General features: G+C 39.4%; 1 protein-coding gene across 2 annotated transcripts in view; it reads right to left on the bottom strand.

Moving 5' to 3' along the window:
- LOC116264893 (uncharacterized) overlaps nucleotides 1-19226 on the bottom strand; it is a 34004-nt gene continuing 14778 nt past the window's right edge. Inside the window, exons 1-8 of one of the 2 annotated variants that reach the window (XM_031645340.2) lie at nucleotides 16558-18580; nucleotides 16280-16424; nucleotides 15552-15634; nucleotides 15339-15425; nucleotides 15087-15235; nucleotides 14834-14965; nucleotides 527-716; nucleotides 1-326 (exon numbers count right to left, since the gene is read on the bottom strand). In XM_031645340.2, the coding sequence (XP_031501200.1) occupies nucleotides 527-716; nucleotides 14834-14965; nucleotides 15087-15235; nucleotides 15339-15425; nucleotides 15552-15634; nucleotides 16280-16388 (750 nt within the window). In that variant the 5' untranslated portion in view covers nucleotides 16389-16424; nucleotides 16558-18580 and the 3' untranslated portion in view covers nucleotides 1-326. Of the gene's footprint in view, nucleotides 327-526; nucleotides 717-14833; nucleotides 14966-15086; nucleotides 15236-15338; nucleotides 15426-15551; nucleotides 15635-16279; nucleotides 16425-16557; nucleotides 18581-19226 lie in introns of those variants that run through there. The other variant, XM_031645337.2, reaches the window with a different exon arrangement.

The following is a 19226-nucleotide window of genomic DNA, read 5'->3' as shown; positions in this document are numbered from 1 at the left end:
TGCATAATTACTCATTTTTACTCAGTATAAAGACAATCCATTGATTGGGAAAAGTCAGATTTCTCCATTAAGCTTAACAATTGGAATACCACTCAGTAGTCAGCCGTCAGTCTCTAAAGAAGTGACTCGGCATAAAATGAAGGGCGACAGGGATACTGAAACAGCCAATGTAATGGTTAGAAAGTTATCAATAATTGTACAATAAAGGTAAAAGATAATACAACAGATCAGAAGTTAGAAATTGAATAGCACAAGCATCTGTCCACAACCCTCAAACCTATTGCAGAACAATCAATCAACTGGTACCCAAGTTGAAAGATGAAAACCTGAAAGCAATAAGAGCACATGTACATGTCAAGAATTCCGTTGAAGGCAAAAAAGTGTAATAGCAAATTTGAAAAGTAAAAGAACAAGATAAAGGGATGAAAACCAGACAAAAGTGCAGACAACAAAATAGACCAACCACACCATACATAAATTTTGGCCATAAAACAGGCAAAGATGATCAACCCCTGAAAACACTTACTTAAGGTCTCACATGCTCTCTGATGAAATGTTCAATCTGAGATATCTCTCCAGTCATACCGGATGCATCAGTTACTGTCACTTTGTTATGGCATTGAGAAAATGCAAAAGGCTGCCCTGGTTCTCCAAGCATCAACTCATTAGCGATATCAGCTGCAGATATAGCATTTCTTGATGCACGTAGTTTGTCCCTGTAAATTTGCAAAAGGAAAAAGAAATTAGAACTGAATTTATTTAATGACACTTTTTACTTCATAACTGGTTCAAACTTCAGGTCGAATGGCTCCAAAGCACTTCAATCGCTTTTAAGCTTTAACATACACAAGATGACACAACCCAAAACCAACTCACCCAATTGAACAGTGTAATTTCCTTTATATAGACCAAACTACATTGATATTCCTCCATATTATCACTAAAAGCTACCAATCTTTTAGCTTATTAGAATGACAGCTTGCTATGCTAAAACATCCCTGTGCTTTCTTGTGATATTAAATTTGCAGATCTGGTGATTCATTTTGAGCAACAAATTACCTAAATGAGCATTATTTTAATAAGGTAAAAACAATAACTGAAAGAGCAACAAGTTAGAACTTGTAACCAGAAAGACAGCATGGAATAGTCAAATTCTTTAATGGGTAAACTGTTTGATTTGTCATACATGCAACGACTTGCCCAAAACCTGCTTCAGTGTACAGTATGGTGGATCCTCACCTGCTCCATTGAGTTGGGCTACAAAGTAAGATATTTGATAATACAAGAGATGTGTACATAAGCTCCAGAACATTGCTCCAAATCTTCAACTTAACAGAAATTCTTAAGCCTACTCAATGCTCTTGAGATGCTACAATCCACCTCCCTTAAGAAGCATGTTTCTTTCAAACTCAACTTGAAGTAAGAATCTTAGGTCTGAGGACACCAACCGCCATGACCAACCCATGTGACAGATCCTAATCAACCGCATAGTTGGCTTTGTTTACACCCTAAAAAGCTACCAATCAAGATATTTTATAGCTGGACAAACAAATATTTGAGCTTTCGAAGATTTCTAAAGATTCTTCAATGTAAGACAATTTTCAAGTCTGATTCCATATCTTGGGAAAATACAATATATCTCCTTTAAGGAATACATCAGCTATATCAGACATTCAAAAGCATTATTAGGGCTACCAGTACTGTTTTAGAAGAAGCATGTGCAAGTCTCTCTCCTTGCATCACCAATTGGGCTTTGACAACAATAAAAACAGAAAACATCTTGTTCCACTCATCTCATCATGACTTGTTTGATCAATTAACTGTAGTTCAGTTCAAGCTTTGTGTGTTCGACCCCAAATCTGATATTAACTGTAATGACCCAATCCAAGACCGAACCAGTCCTAGTATGAGAGATCCAACCCGTTTGTAGCTATTTTTGATTTGCACCTAGAAAGCTTCGTAACATGAACTTGATTGAGAAGAAACCACTCATGTGGACATGGCCATACACCAGTATGGACACAAATTTTGTTATATATTTCCATTTTATCGGCTCTCTCTCTCTCTCTCCATGTGTGGAACATAATCAACTTAGACAATCAAAAATTAATTGCTGACTTCATTGAATATGCAAAATCAACAGAAGTTTAACATTACTCATTAAGTGTAATTTAGTACAAGAAAAAAAAACTAAATCCAATCCCTAGAAGAAGGAATGTAAATCTGTAAGAAGTCTTTAATCCATCTGTCCTTAAAGAAAGACATAATATAATAAAAAAGACTAACAATACATAATAGTATACCTATAAGTACACAACAGCAACAATAGATATAAGTACATAACCATACTAATGTGTACATATAACAGGTATCACAATACTACATATTATATAACAGGCGAACAGTACATAATAGTATACATATAAGTACACAACAGTAACAAAACATAAGCCTGGGCACCTGGCCGGGCCGCCACCGGGTACCCAGCCCAACTTGGGCCCGGGCCCGGGCTGGGCCGCCACCGGGTACCCAGCCCGACTTGGGCACGGGCCCGGGCCCGAAAAAACAAGACCGCGGTCAGGCCAACCAGATGCCCAGGCTTAACAACACATATAAGTACATAACCATACTAACGTGTACATATAACAGGCATCACAATCCTACAGGCTAACAGTATATATATATAATAGGTTGATGTAATTCTATATGACAGGTATAACAGACAGTACATAACAGTATATACATATAACATGTATTACAATACAAATAACAGGAATAACAAATTGTATTACAATATATATAACAGGTAACAGCAGGTATTATATATAACAAAACAGACTAACAGTACATAACAGGTATAACACATGTATTATAACAGTATTATAATAAATTAACAATATACATAACAAGTATTACAATATATGTAACAGGTATAACAACAGGTTAACAAAACAGACTAACAGCAGTACATAATTGCATATACATATAAGTTTATAACAGGTAAAGCAAATTAACAATACATAATAATATGATATGATATAAGTACGTAACATAACCATACTAATGAATACATATAACAAGCATGAGATATTACAATACTATATAAAAGACTAAGTGACTAATAGTATATACTATATATATAGTATATACATATAACAGCATAATCAACATAACAATACATAAAAAATATGTAATCAATACAAAATAAAGTACACAAGAATATATACTCAATTAAGAAACTGTAATTGAAAGGGAAGGTGACCCATGGACTAGGCATGTTGGCGCCTTGGCTAGCCTAAGCACCAGCCTAAGGACCAACACATATCCCATCGCCTAAGTGGTGGACTTAGGCGATGGGTGTGAACTCATGCTTAGTCCACGCCTAAGCAAGGCCTAGGCAAGGCCTTAACAACATTGCTGTTAAGTTGAAAATTTTGCCGAAATAAGAGAATCCATTTTTGTTCCTTTTAAACATAAGTGAAGTTTCTGAACTGACACCCACCTCCTTTATTGATCAGAGAAAGATAAATGAAATTGATTTGTTTATCGTAAAATCGATACTTATTACGACTGTATATCAATTTCTTTAACTTGCAATTTGAATACATAAATGAAAATTTTGACTGTATGCTTGCAATGTCAATACATAAATGAAAATTTTATTGTCCATATTTTAGTACTATGGATATTTTATTTATCAATTTACGGATAAAGATTTATGAATTGTGAATGTAAAGTTTGTCTGTTATATTCACACTACATATATACACATGCATACATGTGCATATCCATGTTTGCAGCCATACCTACACGACAGCAAAAATGTACAAAAGAAGACATTCAATAGCTATGACATATGTACATAAGCCGCTAAAAAGTTTTCACAATTTTTCATGTAGGACTATTTTGGAGTCCTCCACATGCTTGGGTAATTACAATACAAATATTCAAAGTGGACATATGTACTTAACAACTAAGTAACACGGGTGCGCCCCACACCAATGCGGGTGCGGCCAGACACGACACCCGACTCGGTCAAACTGAATCAGGTGCTGCTAACCGCACCCGTTCTTCTTTTCTCTTGTTTTTGTTTTATTTTTTATCATTTTCCTATCTTTCCCTTTTCTTTTTTCCCTTCTCTCTCTCCCCCCTTATTGTAATTAATAAAACGATTAAGGTACCCTTGATAAAAAAAAAATTAAAAATCTAAACAAATAAAATTACTTATATAACAAATAACATATACATGTATATATATATATATAATGTACACACACACACACACACACACACACACACACACATATATATATATATATATATATATATATATATATATATATATATATATATATATATATATATATATATATGCTCTTGGCACCCTGCACCCATGTGACATAGCTTAAGTGCTTAACAAGCAATGTGATACAAACACGTGTATTTGGGTGTCCTTCACATATTAACATCCTTAGGACTTGGAGTCTTAGCCTCTTAGGACTTAAATTACATCACAATTCATAACTTCAAAACATGTAGTTATCATCTTTCATGATTCAACGATAATCCTCATCGTCTGCATCATCATCATCTTCATTTTCTTCATTAATTGCTTCTATCCCTTCTATTGGAACATTCAATTGCTCTCCAGCCTCTCCTTCAAAAAGCTCTGCTGCTCCATCAATGTTCAGAAAATCAAGATCATCCTCATCAAGGATCGCACATGGTTCTTCTTCAACCCAAGAATCTAATAGATCAAAGTTGTCAAGGCTGATGGGATCAAACTGAGTGTGATGCTTCTATTTGCCTAAGGCTCTAAAGTGCAACAAGAGAAAAAATTAACAAATTGTTAAAAAATAAAATATATATTAGAATTGGTAAGTTTTCATAACAAATGTATTTAATTTACCTTTGTGTTAACTTCATATTACAATGAACGAAAACAAGGTCATTCAACCTTCTACGTTCCAACCTATTTCTCTTCTTTCTATGGATGTGCAGAAATACATCTAATTTCTTTCACATCTAGTTGCACTGCATGTTTGGCTTAGGAATCTAATTGCAAGCTTCTTTAATTCTAGGCAATCAAGCTCAAACCTTCTCCACCACAAATCTAATAATAGATGGAAAGTAAATACAAAATAGTAAATATATGAGAAGGTAGAAACAACAAATAAAATAACAATCAAAAAGTAGACAAGATAAAGTCCATTTTCCTAATACCTGGATGCAAAGATCAGTGTTGTACGTATCGTACGATACGAGGTCGTATCGTACGATACGTATCGTAGCATTTATAAAATACGATATGATACACCCCCTGTATTGTAAAAAGGAGGTGTATCATGCCTGTATCGCACGTATCGTGCGATACAAGTACCATATCGTATGATACGGAGCGATATGCCCTGTATCGTACGATATGAGACCCCACGAAGAAAACGCAGTGAGAACCAGACTTTTCGTGTTGCAGCGGCTATTGCTCGCGTTGTTTCTCGCCGCTATCTCCGCCTGCATCACTAGCGCCTCCCACGACGACGGTTGTCTACTACCTGCATCTCTGCCGCCGCTTCTTCCTTCTCCTCATCGTCCACGATCCCTTCGTCGGCAATGCACAGCGCGTCGCTGCCCTGTTCTTTCATGCTCAGAGGCAAGGGGCGAAGATGCTGCTGCCAGGAAAACGTCGCCGGTTGTTGAGCGTGGCTAACGGTTCGCAGCCGAGACCGCCGACAAGGCCGACCAGGAAAGGCCGTGGCTGCCGACAAGTTTTCCTAGTTCCTACCTAAGGCTGGGGCTTGGTGGAGTTAAGGGAAGTCTAAGAGGGATCGGTAAGGTGTGGTAGGCTACGTACGACTTGAGATGGGTCTAGGGTCGATGCGGTTTTAGCGCAGTTGAGTTAGGTCTCGACTAAGTTTAGGGGTAGGCTTAGGGTTGACTTACAAAGTTGGACTCGAGGTGAGGATTAGGGTTTAGGTTAGAACAATAAGCGGCTAAGGGAGAGTGGCGACTGGGTCAAAGGGGCCAAATGAGGAAGGACGAGGTGTGCAAATGAGGAAGGCTCCGCGTGATTGGAGGCTTCCCTTCTTAGTGCTAGGATTGGCTTAGGTGGCAGATAGGGACCCACTTGCTATTCAAGTGGCGCGGCTAGGGTTTGGGCGCGCGGTTAAGGGTACCGAAATGGAAGGAATAGGTGGCGTGCTGCTAGGGGATTTCCTAAAATGAAGGACGAGATAAGGAAGGTCGACTTTCCTAAAATGGCGGATAGGTGGCGTAAGAGGCTTGCCTACGGTTTAGGAAAGGGTCGAGTGGGATCTGCTCGGTTGGCTTGCGCCCTAAATGCTTGACATGGCTGGGATTGAGCACGAAGAGGAAAGAGGACCACTTACCAAATGGAGTCCGGCGGCTAAGGGAATTCGATAGAGAACCGGCTGCTAGGGTTTGGGAGCCCTAGTAAGCTCCTTTGAACAAAGTCCAAAATACCCTTTTGCTTCGTGAAGGGACTTGTGGCCGAATAAGGGCAAAATTGACCACCCGCCAGGAAAGGCTAGGACTGACCGCAATTATGGCAACGGTGACCAGACTTGAGCCAATTCCGTCCGAGGTTAGGAGACTTGCCGGAATTGCTTGGACCTTCACCAAACTTGGTTGTTCGATTCTTCACGCTCGGGCGACGCCTTTGGATTGAAGTGCTTATTGATGTGGCGCCCGATTTCGCCTATTTTGTTGATTTCTTCTTGCTGGAATCGACGTTTAATTATTGCTTGAGCCGAGGGTCACTGAATTGGATTTTTGAGTTGATTTCACCGGCGACTAGAGCCAATCTTTTGGGAAAGAGCTGGGAGAGACTTAGGTGTTCTTGAGAGTTGAGACACGTAAGAGAAGAGCTAATGATGATTTCATCCATGAGACTGAAGCCCTAACTCTCGGGTTTACACCGAGGGATCGAACTTATCCTTTGGCCGAACTCACTCTTAACTCATTCACAACGTAGTTACTCACCAACACGTTAAGATCTCACGGTACTAACCTTGTTGTTTGTCGAATGCTGCAAGGCTTTGGTTGCCCAACACAATGCAGCCTTCCCGGGGGCCGATCTGGCCTCTAATCTCTCGTGGGGTTGTGAGGAATTGCACCTTGATCGCCGAATGTTGGAATGGGGTAATCGAGGACTTGTTGGAGACACGAAACGTAGGAGCACTCCTCGAATCCAATAGTTGTGGTCCTTCGGTCGAGTGATTGAGGAGAAGAAAAGAGGAAGACCGTCAGTTTGAAGAGGGTAAACACCGGCAATGCAGGCTGGAATTCTACCAAGGAGGTTTGGAAAAGAGGTAGAGACGCCGTGGGAGCAAGCGGACGCGTGAGGGAGAAGGAGACGAGAAGAGAGAGAGGGAATTCTCGAAAATGAGATCAAAATTCTTAGTTGCATGATCAAACCCTAATTACAAAAGTTTATATACAATCTCAAACGTCTCGGTTCCTAAATGACTCGAACTAAGATGCACATGAATCAAAGCAAAGTGCAAGAAGCAAAGAACAAACCAAGCGAGACGCCCGAAAAGTCTAAATGCACCTTGAGCCTTGCGAGCTCAAGGGGGAACTTGTCTGGGTGCTGCCCAGACTCGGTCTTCAATCACGTGCATGGTTGAACGGGGCAGGTTCAGCCCAACTTGTCTGGGTTTGGTCCTAGACTACCAAGATTGACTGTGGGTTTAACTCATCTAGACTGGTAGGCCTTGTAATTGGTTCAGACATGCCCTGTAATTGACTTCTTAGCCTCCGCAATTGCATCTGAACCTTGATTAACCAGCGTAGCCCACCTAACCATTATTCTGCGCCCACATCGGCTCCTCTCTGCAGCCTACTCGCCTATTGGGTTCGGAGGCTCTGAATAAATCTCCTGTAATACCCGATTAGACCAAGGAACCCAGGATCCGTTCCTCTTTATGCCGTGAGAGGAGATATTCTATACAGGAAGAGCCGAGCAGTAGTTCCTCCAGACTCAGAGCTTAAGCGAGAGCTCCTACAGCATTTTCACGATGCACCTGGTATTACAGACCTTATCCGGTGTTACAGAAGGTAGGGAAGGCCGCCTACAGATTGGGCCTTCCGAGAGCCGCATTGGTACATCCTGTGTTTCATGTCACGAGGCTGAAACCACATCATGAGGATGTCCCTTCAGATATAGTGCAAATACTGAACCAAATGCCTACCCCATATCGGATTCTTAAGCATAGATACATGCAACGGCAGGGTAAGAAGAGGCACAAAGTTTTGGTAGAGTGAGAAGGGCCTGACAGAGCACCTCTTGGGAGGAGTATGAATCAGCGGTACATCGTTTCCCTTCGGAACGAGCTTGGAGACAAGCTTGATCTAAGGAGGGAGGATCTGTTACACCTACTTCCTCCCTCCTCCATTCTCACGTTGTTTCCACTACCGATTCACAATGCGCCCACAAACAATTTGGGGATGAAACGCACGAGGTCATTCTAGTGCAGCGAGCCGCTGGCAAACTGATCGAACTTGGCGCTTTCAAGATTTTTCTTATGAAACAACAAAAAAAAAAACAGCCTATTGTGATCGGTTTCGAGATTTATTCTTTAAATCAAATATGGATCTAACAAATCGGATCCAACATATACATATAGACTATAGTTGTCTCGAATCTGATATTAAGTTTGAATTCAGATGCAATTACACGAACCCGTTTAACCATAAAAAAGTATAATGCCATCATTAGTTTGTATCAGTTTCCTTAACTGCATGCAATAATATTTATGCACAATTAATTATTTAAAACAAACTTAGTTTATTTAATTATGAAGAACATATTACTTTCGATTTTTACTGATTTTTTATGAATTTTTCGAATTTTTTTCTATTTTTTTCTGATTTAATTTTTTTTATTTACGATACGGTTACGACTTACGATACGTTATGTTACGGCGTATCTTAAAGCAAAAATGATACAGCTTACGATATGTTTTTACAACATTGGCAAGGATGTCCTGCATCGAATTGTTGTCTCTCTCCCCATGTTACCATAACAAATATCATATTTGTTGATCGACACATGGACAACTTCTTGTTCTCTATAATCACTTACCAATATCTCAATACAATCCCACATGCCATACTTGACCAGTTATCCGTATTGTACGATACGGACGCGTATTGGTTAAGAAAACCTATACGATACGTGTTTAAAACACGATACACGTCCGTATCGTATGCGTATCGTCTGTATCGTACGATACAGGTGATGTATCGTACGATACGGGCGATACACCCCCGTATCGTACGATGCGGGAGAAAACACATATTTCTTTATTTTTAAAAGTTTAAACACTCCTCCCCCTCTCTCTTATTGTATTTATAGACTCCAATAGACGTAGGAGGGAGAGATTTTCCCCATTTTCATCAAAAATAACCAAGGATTCATCAATTTGGAAGATATTATCGTTGAATCAGGAAAGATGATAACTATATGTTTTGAACTTATAAAATTGTGATGTAATCTAAGCCATAAAACTCCAAGTCCTAAGACTCTAAGTCCTAAGATTCTATAAAATTTTCAAGTTTAAAATCGCGATGGATGCTTATATGTTATTCTTGAAAATTTGATTTCTTATTTTTGAATGTGTCGTTAATACACATGAATGTTCCTTATGTATGATGATCTTTTTTATATTTGAATACATTTTTCTTAATTTCTGATTTTTTGTTCATTTTTTTCAGATTTTTAATTATTTTTCTCTATTTTTTATGATTTTTAATTTTTTTTTAAAATTAAAAAATTAATTTTACGATACACTACGCTACGTTTGCGATACGTTACGATACGGCGTATAGGTCGGCCCGACCGATACGCGATACACTACGCCTTTTATAACATTGTTTGACCTCTCTGTCCTTCTTAAAAGTGGGAAGATATCTAATAGTAGGATTTAGGTAATACACTGTTGCATGAAATGGGCAATGAAGTTGTCCAGACCACCTTTCATCTATAATCTTCCATATAGGCATCTACAACTTTTTTTTTCCCTTTCGATTATCTCTAATGGCCTCTTTTGCTTTGTCCATAGCCTTATATAAATATCCAATAAAAGTCTATCTTCACTGCCAACCAATCTGAGAACTTTCACTAGAGGTACACAAAGCTTCAATAAGTTCACACATGATTCCCAAGCAGCACATGGGCTCCAATAAAATGTCCTATATTGTGCTGCTAACATTTCACCTGCAGCTTTATAATTTGCTGCATTATCAATGATAAATTGCATGCCATTCACAGGCCCAACTTCTTGTATAACTTTATCAAAAATCTCACACAAAACATCAGAGGTCTTAGGAGTACCAGACAAATCAATAGATTTTAAGAACATTGTACCTAAGAGGCAGAATATAAGGAAGTTTACCAATGTTCTGTTCTTGATGTTTGTCCATCCATCAGTCATTACACTACATTTTGTGTCTTTTCCAGCTCAATTTCAGTTCATCACAATATGCCTTGACATCTCTAATTGCTATTATTAAGAATTTTACCTCACAATTTATGATAAGAGGGCATTTTATACCCTTGGCCTACAGAAGTGATCACATATGTTATAGGCTGAAAATGAATAGAGTATGTTGCATCAAAGGGAATGGATGTGCCATAGAACCAGCTCGCTATGGTATCATCTACTGCACCAACAATATCCTTTGAACACATGGCTGTACGAATCTCATGATGAGAACCTACAGCAGTATAAGTGGGGAAAAAAAATCTTGATCGAACCAGACCCAATGCTCGGCCTCATAGTAGGTACTCTACCACCACTAGTGCCAATAGTATGACCATGACTCTTGCCACTTCTTCGTGAAACTGTACTTGCACCTCTTCTCTTTCTGGTTGCAGCTGACAACCACCTCTATGCATGATTTCTTTCCTTTTAGTTGTTCCCAAATTGACACCAACATCTTCTTCTTTGAGCTGAACATCTTCACCTTTGTTTCCTTCCTCTTCATATGGGTCCCCATATCCTACATCTGCCTCATGCATTTCCTTTTCAACCCTATTTACTTTCATGGCATTAATAAACACCAAACATTGGTGCTTGACATAGGGTGGCAATGGGTTCTCTTAGGAGCCAGTGCATCGAGCCACATCGTTGTGTGTACCAGCTATATGGTGTTTAAAACGAGAGATTCCTCTTGATATGATTTGCTTACGAAAATTACATATAACTTTTATACCTTCACAAAACAAGTAAAAACCTATGCTTAACCGCAGAAAATAAGAGAAATAAACGATTCAAAGATGAAAATGAGTAATTTTTTACCTTCTTGGTGTTAGAAACCAAAGAGACCTCTTTCTTCAAGCTTCCCACCCTTCCCACTACAAAAAAGCTTCTTCACCAGCTGGTACGCCCTCCCAAATCGATGAATCCTTAGTGACTTTTGATGAAAATGAGCAAAATCTCTCCTTCCCACGTCCCTTGGAGTATTTAGAAACAAGAAGAGAGAGAGAGGAGCATAGAATTTTTAAAACATAATACAAAAAGGGGCCGTTGGGCCCCTTTTTCTGTTTTTTCCCGTATCGTACGATACGGGGGTGTATAGCCCGTATCATTCGATACGGTCATACGGTGCCTGTATCGTACGATACAGGCGATATGAGCATATCGTGTATCGTAATCATACCCTATAGGTTTTCTAAACCTATATGGTATGTATCATACGATATGTGTGTGTATTGTCCGATACGGATGACACTGATTGAGGTTGCTATGCCAACCTACAACATCATCATGTTGTTAAAAAAACTAAAGCACATATTCTCAAGTTCACAACATCAAGAGAGACAAACTCAGCAGCAAGAGAGCAGAGGACCTAGTTTATCTTTATTCTAACCTACGATTACTTTACTGCACTTGTAATGATTATAGGTACCTTTTGTTTTTATCTTTGATATATAGAAATCACGTTTAATAGTTGATTGGTTGTTCACTAGTTTCAAGTCGAATATTAACTTAAATAATACTGTGTTGCAGTTCAGGTTCCCACAAGTATTGGGATGTAAATAAGGAGTTTGACTTTGATGGAGCATATAATTTCCATACTTCTAATATAGACTTTATGGAGCTTGTGGTTCCTTCCAATCTGGATGATAAAATAGATCGATGATGAGTTGTTGGATTATCAAATGTATCCTATATTTTGTTACTCTCCTTAGTTGGCTTTTAGACTTTTGTTTGTTTTTTGGATTATTAAATGCATCTTCTATTTTGTTAGTCAATTTAGTTGGCTTTTGTAGTTCATAAATTATCAATCATAAATGCAACGATGCATTTTTTGTTTTTTAGAATCTTAATAATTTTTTTATTATATATATATATATATGTATGTGTACAGCTGTGTCCCTCCTCTCGTAACTTTTGAAATTGCTTTGTACACACGTTCGCATCCACACACATGTGATGTAGAATATATATACATACATATATGTGTTGTCGTGTCCTGCCATATGATTTTTGAAATTTCTCCATACATATGTCCACACCTGCACCCATGTGACACAGTATAAAACCATGTACAATTCGAGAAGTGATAAAAGTTGTCGTGAAGCGCGTATTTTCTATTTTCTTTGGTTTGGATTTGGATCCAAATCAGATCCACATGTTGCCCTAACCCACCTTTTATGTGTATAGTCGCAAGGTTGGTATTTTGTGTCTATAGTGCCTTTTCCAGTCCATGTAAAATCAGTGCTTGTATTAATGCCTACCATCTTTAAGGATGCCAATATATTGCACAGGAAAACCACTTCCCCTCTTGTCTTCTCTAATTCTTACACTGAAGAATTTTGAATATTCATATCTAACAATTCTTAGGAAATAAGAAAGAAAAAACATTGAACATGCATGAATACAACATTGGGAAGAATTTTGAATATTCATATCTAACAATTCTTAGGAAATAAGAAAGAAAGAAAAAACATTGAACATGCATGAATACAACCTTCGGACTGACTTTAGTAAAAGGAACTATATCTGTAGTCTATACTAATGAAAAATAAAAGAGTTTTCGGCAAACTCCAGGTATTTACCCAAAAAAAGAAAAACAAGACAAAAGGCCATACCAAGATTAAAATAGATGCAACTTTTGGGAGAAGAATAATGTCCCTCTAGAATATAACAATCACAATAGGTTTGTTAAAAGAAAAGATATTTTCACTAAACTCATTGCTAGTTCAGGGCCTGTTAGGTGTTGTAATATACTAAGCATAGATGTCTACAAGACTTGGGTGCGGGTGCAGCCTTAGTTTTGCTGCCGCACCCATGTCAACAAGACTCAGGTGCGGCTTCGACTCGCACCCACAATCAGTCAAAAAGAGTCGAGTGTGGTCAGCCACACCCGCACTCGCACCCCATACCTATGTGACATAGCTTCCAGATATAGGGGGTTGTTAAATGAAAAAAAATTGCATTTTAAGTCTGTTCTAGAAAATCAGGAAAAGCATGGACTGTTCTATAATTGTCTATTTAATCCCTTTACATATAGGTATGAGGGTCAACAGAGAATATCAACTCTCTCTCTCTCTCAACCCCCCCCCCAACACCCCTCTTTTCTTCTTCTTCCTCACTCATTGTGGATTGGGGCATGGTATTTGTGTCGGCTATAATCCAGATTTTCTAAATCCTTCGGTCAAGATTTCTTATTTTATTCTCTGCTATTCAAGATCATTGGTGGCTGCAGTGAAGAAAGTCAACATGAAAGGAATCCTGTGCATGGTAGATGATGGCAAAGTAAGTGGTTGATGTTTTAGTGGAGAAGATCTGTTTGCAGTTGCTGAAACCAGAGTCGGGTGTTGTAATCCCGAGTTCTGTTCAGTGGTTGTCGTGAAACAAAATATTGTTGTGATGTAGCTGGTTATGTTATGGCAAGGAACCCTTTCTTTTTTCATGGCATTTATTCAGTTGTGGCAAAAGTTCTGGTTTATTGAATGTGACCCTATGCTGCATTAAGGAATTTTTTCCTGGCATGATCAGTTCTAGATGACATACGATGTTGGAGACTTCATTGAATCTGTATATCAGTATTATTCATCAGATCTTGCCAACGTCCTTCAGATTGAGATACACTTATGAGTTATGACCCATTTGCTGTCACTCACTAAACCAGATAAATAAGTAATATGAAATTGATGTTGCACCCTGCACCCACATCCACAGTCAGGACATATAGCTACATGTCACATAGCTTCTCAAGATGGGGTAGATATTTTCACCAAGTCCTTTGCTAGTTCAGGCCTTTCTATGTGTTGTAAGTTGTAACAAACTGAGCATGACAGGTAAAAAGCATGCTCCAGCTTGAAAGGAAAATTTCTTTATGTGTGCCATAGAAAATTTTGAAAAAAAATATTTGTTTACTTGTATATATATATATATATGTATGGGGATTAGGGTCAATCAAGAATATTAATTGTTTATCTCTCTCACTCTTTCCTCTCTATTTTGTATTTTCTTTGTCTTTCTCACTCATTGTGGATTGCAACAGGGTTCAATACAAAAGCATCCAACAACCAACAATAAGCAATTCAACTATAAGATTGAGCACATTCTAAGTGAAAAAAGAAGCCAATAATCTTTGGATTAGAACAAAAAATTTGAGCACATTTTAAGTGAAAAAAGAAGACAATAATTTTCGGATTAGAACAAAAAATCAAGCTAGATGGTAAACAAGACTACTCCAGCTAAAAGAAAGAATGGTCCTTGTCTTTTAAATAGGGGAGAGGAGAGAGAGAGAATTCATCAAAGAAAGACAGAAGGATGGTAAAATGGTAACAGTATCATACAATTCCCTTTCTAGTTGTTTTCTGATGAATTCCTTCGAATGAGCTGTAACTTTGTCGGTCTTGTTGCATACTATAAGCACTGGAGTTTTCCTCTTCACAATGCATGCCTTTGTCAAAATATCATATAGGTACCTTCAGAGAATAACCAACAGAACATTTCCAAGTTTATTTATTTGGATTCTCTTGGGAGTTCAGAATTATGAGAAAGGAATACAAACAGCAAGCATGAAATGAAATAAAGGTTCCAGCTCACTCCGCAACAGCTTGAATATTTGGCAGGAAATCCAGAGCATCTACAATGAAAATAACCCCAGCTGCCTCTGGCAAAAATTCATCAAGTTTTGACCGAAGACGTGAATGCCCAGGTACATCAACAATATGCACAGGCTTGACTTTTCCTTTCTGCAAGGATCAAAATGAAGAGACAATGCTTCTGAATTATAGCACATAGATTATATACCTAGCAATGCTTACATAATTATATCATGGTAGGATAAGCTTTTACTTTATCAGTTTCAGAATGCAAGATGAAAGTCCCCTCATTTGGATCCATTGATGTAACTGTTCCTTGGTGAGAAGAACCATCTCGGAGCTTGTGAAAATAACATAACAAGAAGTTAGTTTTTACCAGTCTGTTTGCAATTAGAGATTTCACATTGATCTGACAAATACTATAACAATTGCAATTATACAATCAGCACATGGTATGGAAGCCAACCTGGTAAAAGATTACAGTCTTGCCACTGCCGCTTAAGCCTGCTAGAACTATGGTATTGGATTTTGCTCGCCTCAAGAATCGGGCTGTGAAATAGAAGTAATATAACATTAGCATTTAAGAATGTGCCAACCTTTGCCAGCAATTGGGTCGAGTAACATCTTTCTCAGATATAATTATAGCTTGGATCAAGGCCAATATGTCAATATAAGGTTTGGTGTTCCTACCAGATAGGAAATATATACTTAAGATGGAAAAAAAAAAAGAAAAAGAAGTGGCATGGTGGTTAGATGGCATTTTCAGAAAGTGGATATCTGATCCATCAGACCTAAATGGGTTGTCTATATCAGACCAAATCTATTGACCTATAAGAGGATACCATGACTAAAACTATGAATTAAATATGATTCTAATTTACATGAGAACCAGGACAACGACCAAGACCATACAAGACAAACTGTTAATCTCAGAGCCAGTGCAATTGAGGCTGGCATCAGTTTCTACTGCTTTAAATTCCAGTGTTTTCATATTTCAGTAGGTAGGCAGGTCTGCGGTGGATAGGGTGGATCAGTTAGGTATAATAAACCTGATTCAATTGAGTCGATGGATACAATATATACTTGTCGAAGGAGGGATTAAACTCTAATGTTAATGAAATCGGTTAAGTGTGTGTGAGTGTTAGCTGATGCTAACAAGGTATTAAAGCTGCAGTCGATGGGCAGAGAGACAACCCGAGAGTCCATGGGAGATCGCGTGACAGCCCAAGAGGCCATGGCGGAGATGGAAGTGAACCATGCTCGGATGGAGGAGGCGCTGGGAGCGGCAGATGGGAGGATGCATCAACTCAAACAGAGAATGGATGGGGTTGAAACCAGGCTGAAATCCATCCACACAGAGAAAGAAGCATTAGTGGCGCTGTTGAAGGAAGCCCTCCAGCAAGGTACGTTTCAAACTCCCAGCTCTGAATGAATAAAAACATATGATCAGCACAGGAGAGAACTGGGAGAACCTTCTGAGTTTGGGGGAAACGCCTGGAAACATGTGAAGATGGAGTTCTGCAAGTTTTCTAGAGAGGACCCCTTGAGCTGGATACTTAGATCGGAGCAGTTCTTCAATTGCCAAGGAGTACACAGCGAGCAAAGAGTAAACCATGCGGCGATTTATTTCGAAGGTCTGACTATCAGATGGTATCAATGGATGCTGGCTCATCAGGGAAAACCAAATTGGAAAACATTGGCTGAAGCATTGATGGCATGTTTCGGTCCATCCACCTACTTGGACTACAACGTGGAGCTCTCAAAGATCAGGCAGACATGATCGGTGTGGGAATATCAGGAACGGTTGAGAATGTCAATAACATGGTGAAGGGGTAGCCGATGGAAGCACTGATTGGAGCTTTCGTGGGGGTCTAAAGGAAGAACTCTGAATAGAGGGTCAGCCCCAAAAACCATGGACCCTAAGAGAGTCTTTCGAAATGGCACGAATGGCAAAGGAAAAATATCACCAACTTACTACTGCAAGGCGTGCTTGGCAGGAGAGCAGGAGCCGACCCAAAAGCCCAATAAAAGCAGAAAATTCTACTATTTTTGCACACACAATGAAGGATTCATCACCCAAGCCGTTTGTCTGTTGTTTGACCCTGAGCAGATTAAGAAAAAGAGGAGGAAGGGGATTTGTTTCCACTATGATCGCCCATGGACCCTAGGGCACGCCTGTAAGAGGCTGCACCACAGGATGCTGGTTTTGGCTCAGCACTGCACCCACTCCCACACTAGAGGCGTCTATTTCTACCACAAATGTGAGTATAAAGTCAGGCATCTGCAACACAAAGGCTGTAGTAATTGCTTCCTTCAGTGCATTGAAGGCTTTCTCGGCCTTCTCATCCCACCAGAACTGCTCTCTCTTGGTGAGGGCAATCAGTGGTGCTGCTACTAACCCATACTTCCAGACCAATATGCAGAAGTAGCCTGTCAATCCTCAAAACGCTTTTAGCTCCACACCGTCTGTGGCTGCCGCCATTTGCGAACCGTGGCTACCTTATCCTCTTCCACACTGACCTGCCCTTTGCTGATCACATGCCCCAAATAAGAGGTCTGTCTGGTCCCAAACGTGCATTTGTTCATTTTTTCCCTTGGCTGATTCCTTCTCACCACTTCTAATACTATGCACAAATGATGGACATGCTCCCCTTCTTCTCGACTGTACACCAATGTATCATCGAAGAACACTAGGATGAATTTGCGCAGAAATTGTCGTTCGTGATAGATTGAAATGTGGCTGGTGCATTCATCAGCTTGAAGGGCATGATAGTTCAATTCATAATGTCTATCATGAGTGAGAAAGGCCATTTTGGCACATCCTTGGTGGCCACACGAATTTGGTGATACCCTGACCATAAGTCCAACTTTGAGAAATACACTCCATGGAGTTCGTCCAACAAGTCATTGGTAACTGGGATCAGATACCGATCCTTCACGGTTAAGGCATTGAGCCCCTTGTAGTTGACACAAAACCTGACAGTTACCATCCTTCTTCACTAGTAGGGCAGGAGACGCGAATGGACTGTGGTTGGGTCCACTTATTCCCATCTTCAACATTTCCTGTACCGTGTTTTCTAAGGCTTCCCTCTGCGCTCTACTGTAGCAGTATGGCCTTTGTTTAATAGCTGGTGCGCCTTGGTACAACTCAATTTTGTGATCATGAACTCGGCTAGGGGGATCACCCATCAGAGGGGGTGAAGACATCTTGGAATTCTTGAAGCAGACGATTTAGGCTTCCTTGATCAACTTCAGATCACTGCACGCTGGTGTGATTCTTGTCGCCTAGAGGTGCTTCTGCTGACAACAGGAGGAAGGAAGAAACAGTTCCCTTAATGAGTTTTAAGTTTAACATCGATACTTCTTCCAGGGGCTTCTTAGCTGCTGCTTCCAACGTGAGTGGTCCTTGATCCTTGTTACGAAAGTGCATTTTCATGCTCATGAAGTCCCTTTACCACTTCCTTAAAGGTTCAAAGCTATTGAATGCCTAGCACCAAGTTGGCCCCCAACCATGGCTAAGGTGTACAGCTCCACTTGAGAACAGTGGTCTTGAATCTCCAACACTACGTGCTGCATTTTCCCCTGGATTTTAATGTACTGCCATTGCCCACTACTACATCAAAAGAAGGTTGGGATTTGATGTGGCATCCTAATGTCCTTGCTGAGTTCTCTGCAATGAAATTGTGGGTTAATCTTGTGTCAACCAACACATTGATCTTTTGGCCTCTCAAACACTATTCTAAATGCATGAGTTGGGGAACCTCGTAGCTCGCCAATGCGGGAGTAAGGTGTCTGGTAGACCCTCGTTAGCCTACCCCATGAATCTGCCTTCTTTTTCTGCAGGTTCAGTTTCGTCTTCAGGAGCTTCAGCCTTCTCAAGCAGATACATGTGCAGCTATGTCACATAGGTACACGTACGAGTACGGGTGCGGGTGTGGGTACGATTACTGACCATTTTCAAAAAACTTGGGTGCGTGGGTACGGCCGTATATATATATATATAATCAATAAGAAATACTTAAAAAATATGTATCAAAATAAAGAATATACATCAACATAAACAAATAAATAACATAGAAAATTATATCAACGGCTCTTGCAGCAGTGTGTTTAAAAAACCTATGAAAAACTTTAAACATAT

This window comes from Nymphaea colorata, chromosome 11, assembly GCF_008831285.2.
Source record: "Nymphaea colorata isolate Beijing-Zhang1983 chromosome 11, ASM883128v2, whole genome shotgun sequence".
In the NCBI taxonomy this organism is placed as follows: Eukaryota; Viridiplantae; Streptophyta; class Magnoliopsida; order Nymphaeales; family Nymphaeaceae; genus Nymphaea; species Nymphaea colorata.
The sequence above is the reverse complement of the archived record's forward strand: the minus strand, read 5'-3'. Positions and strand labels throughout refer to the sequence as shown.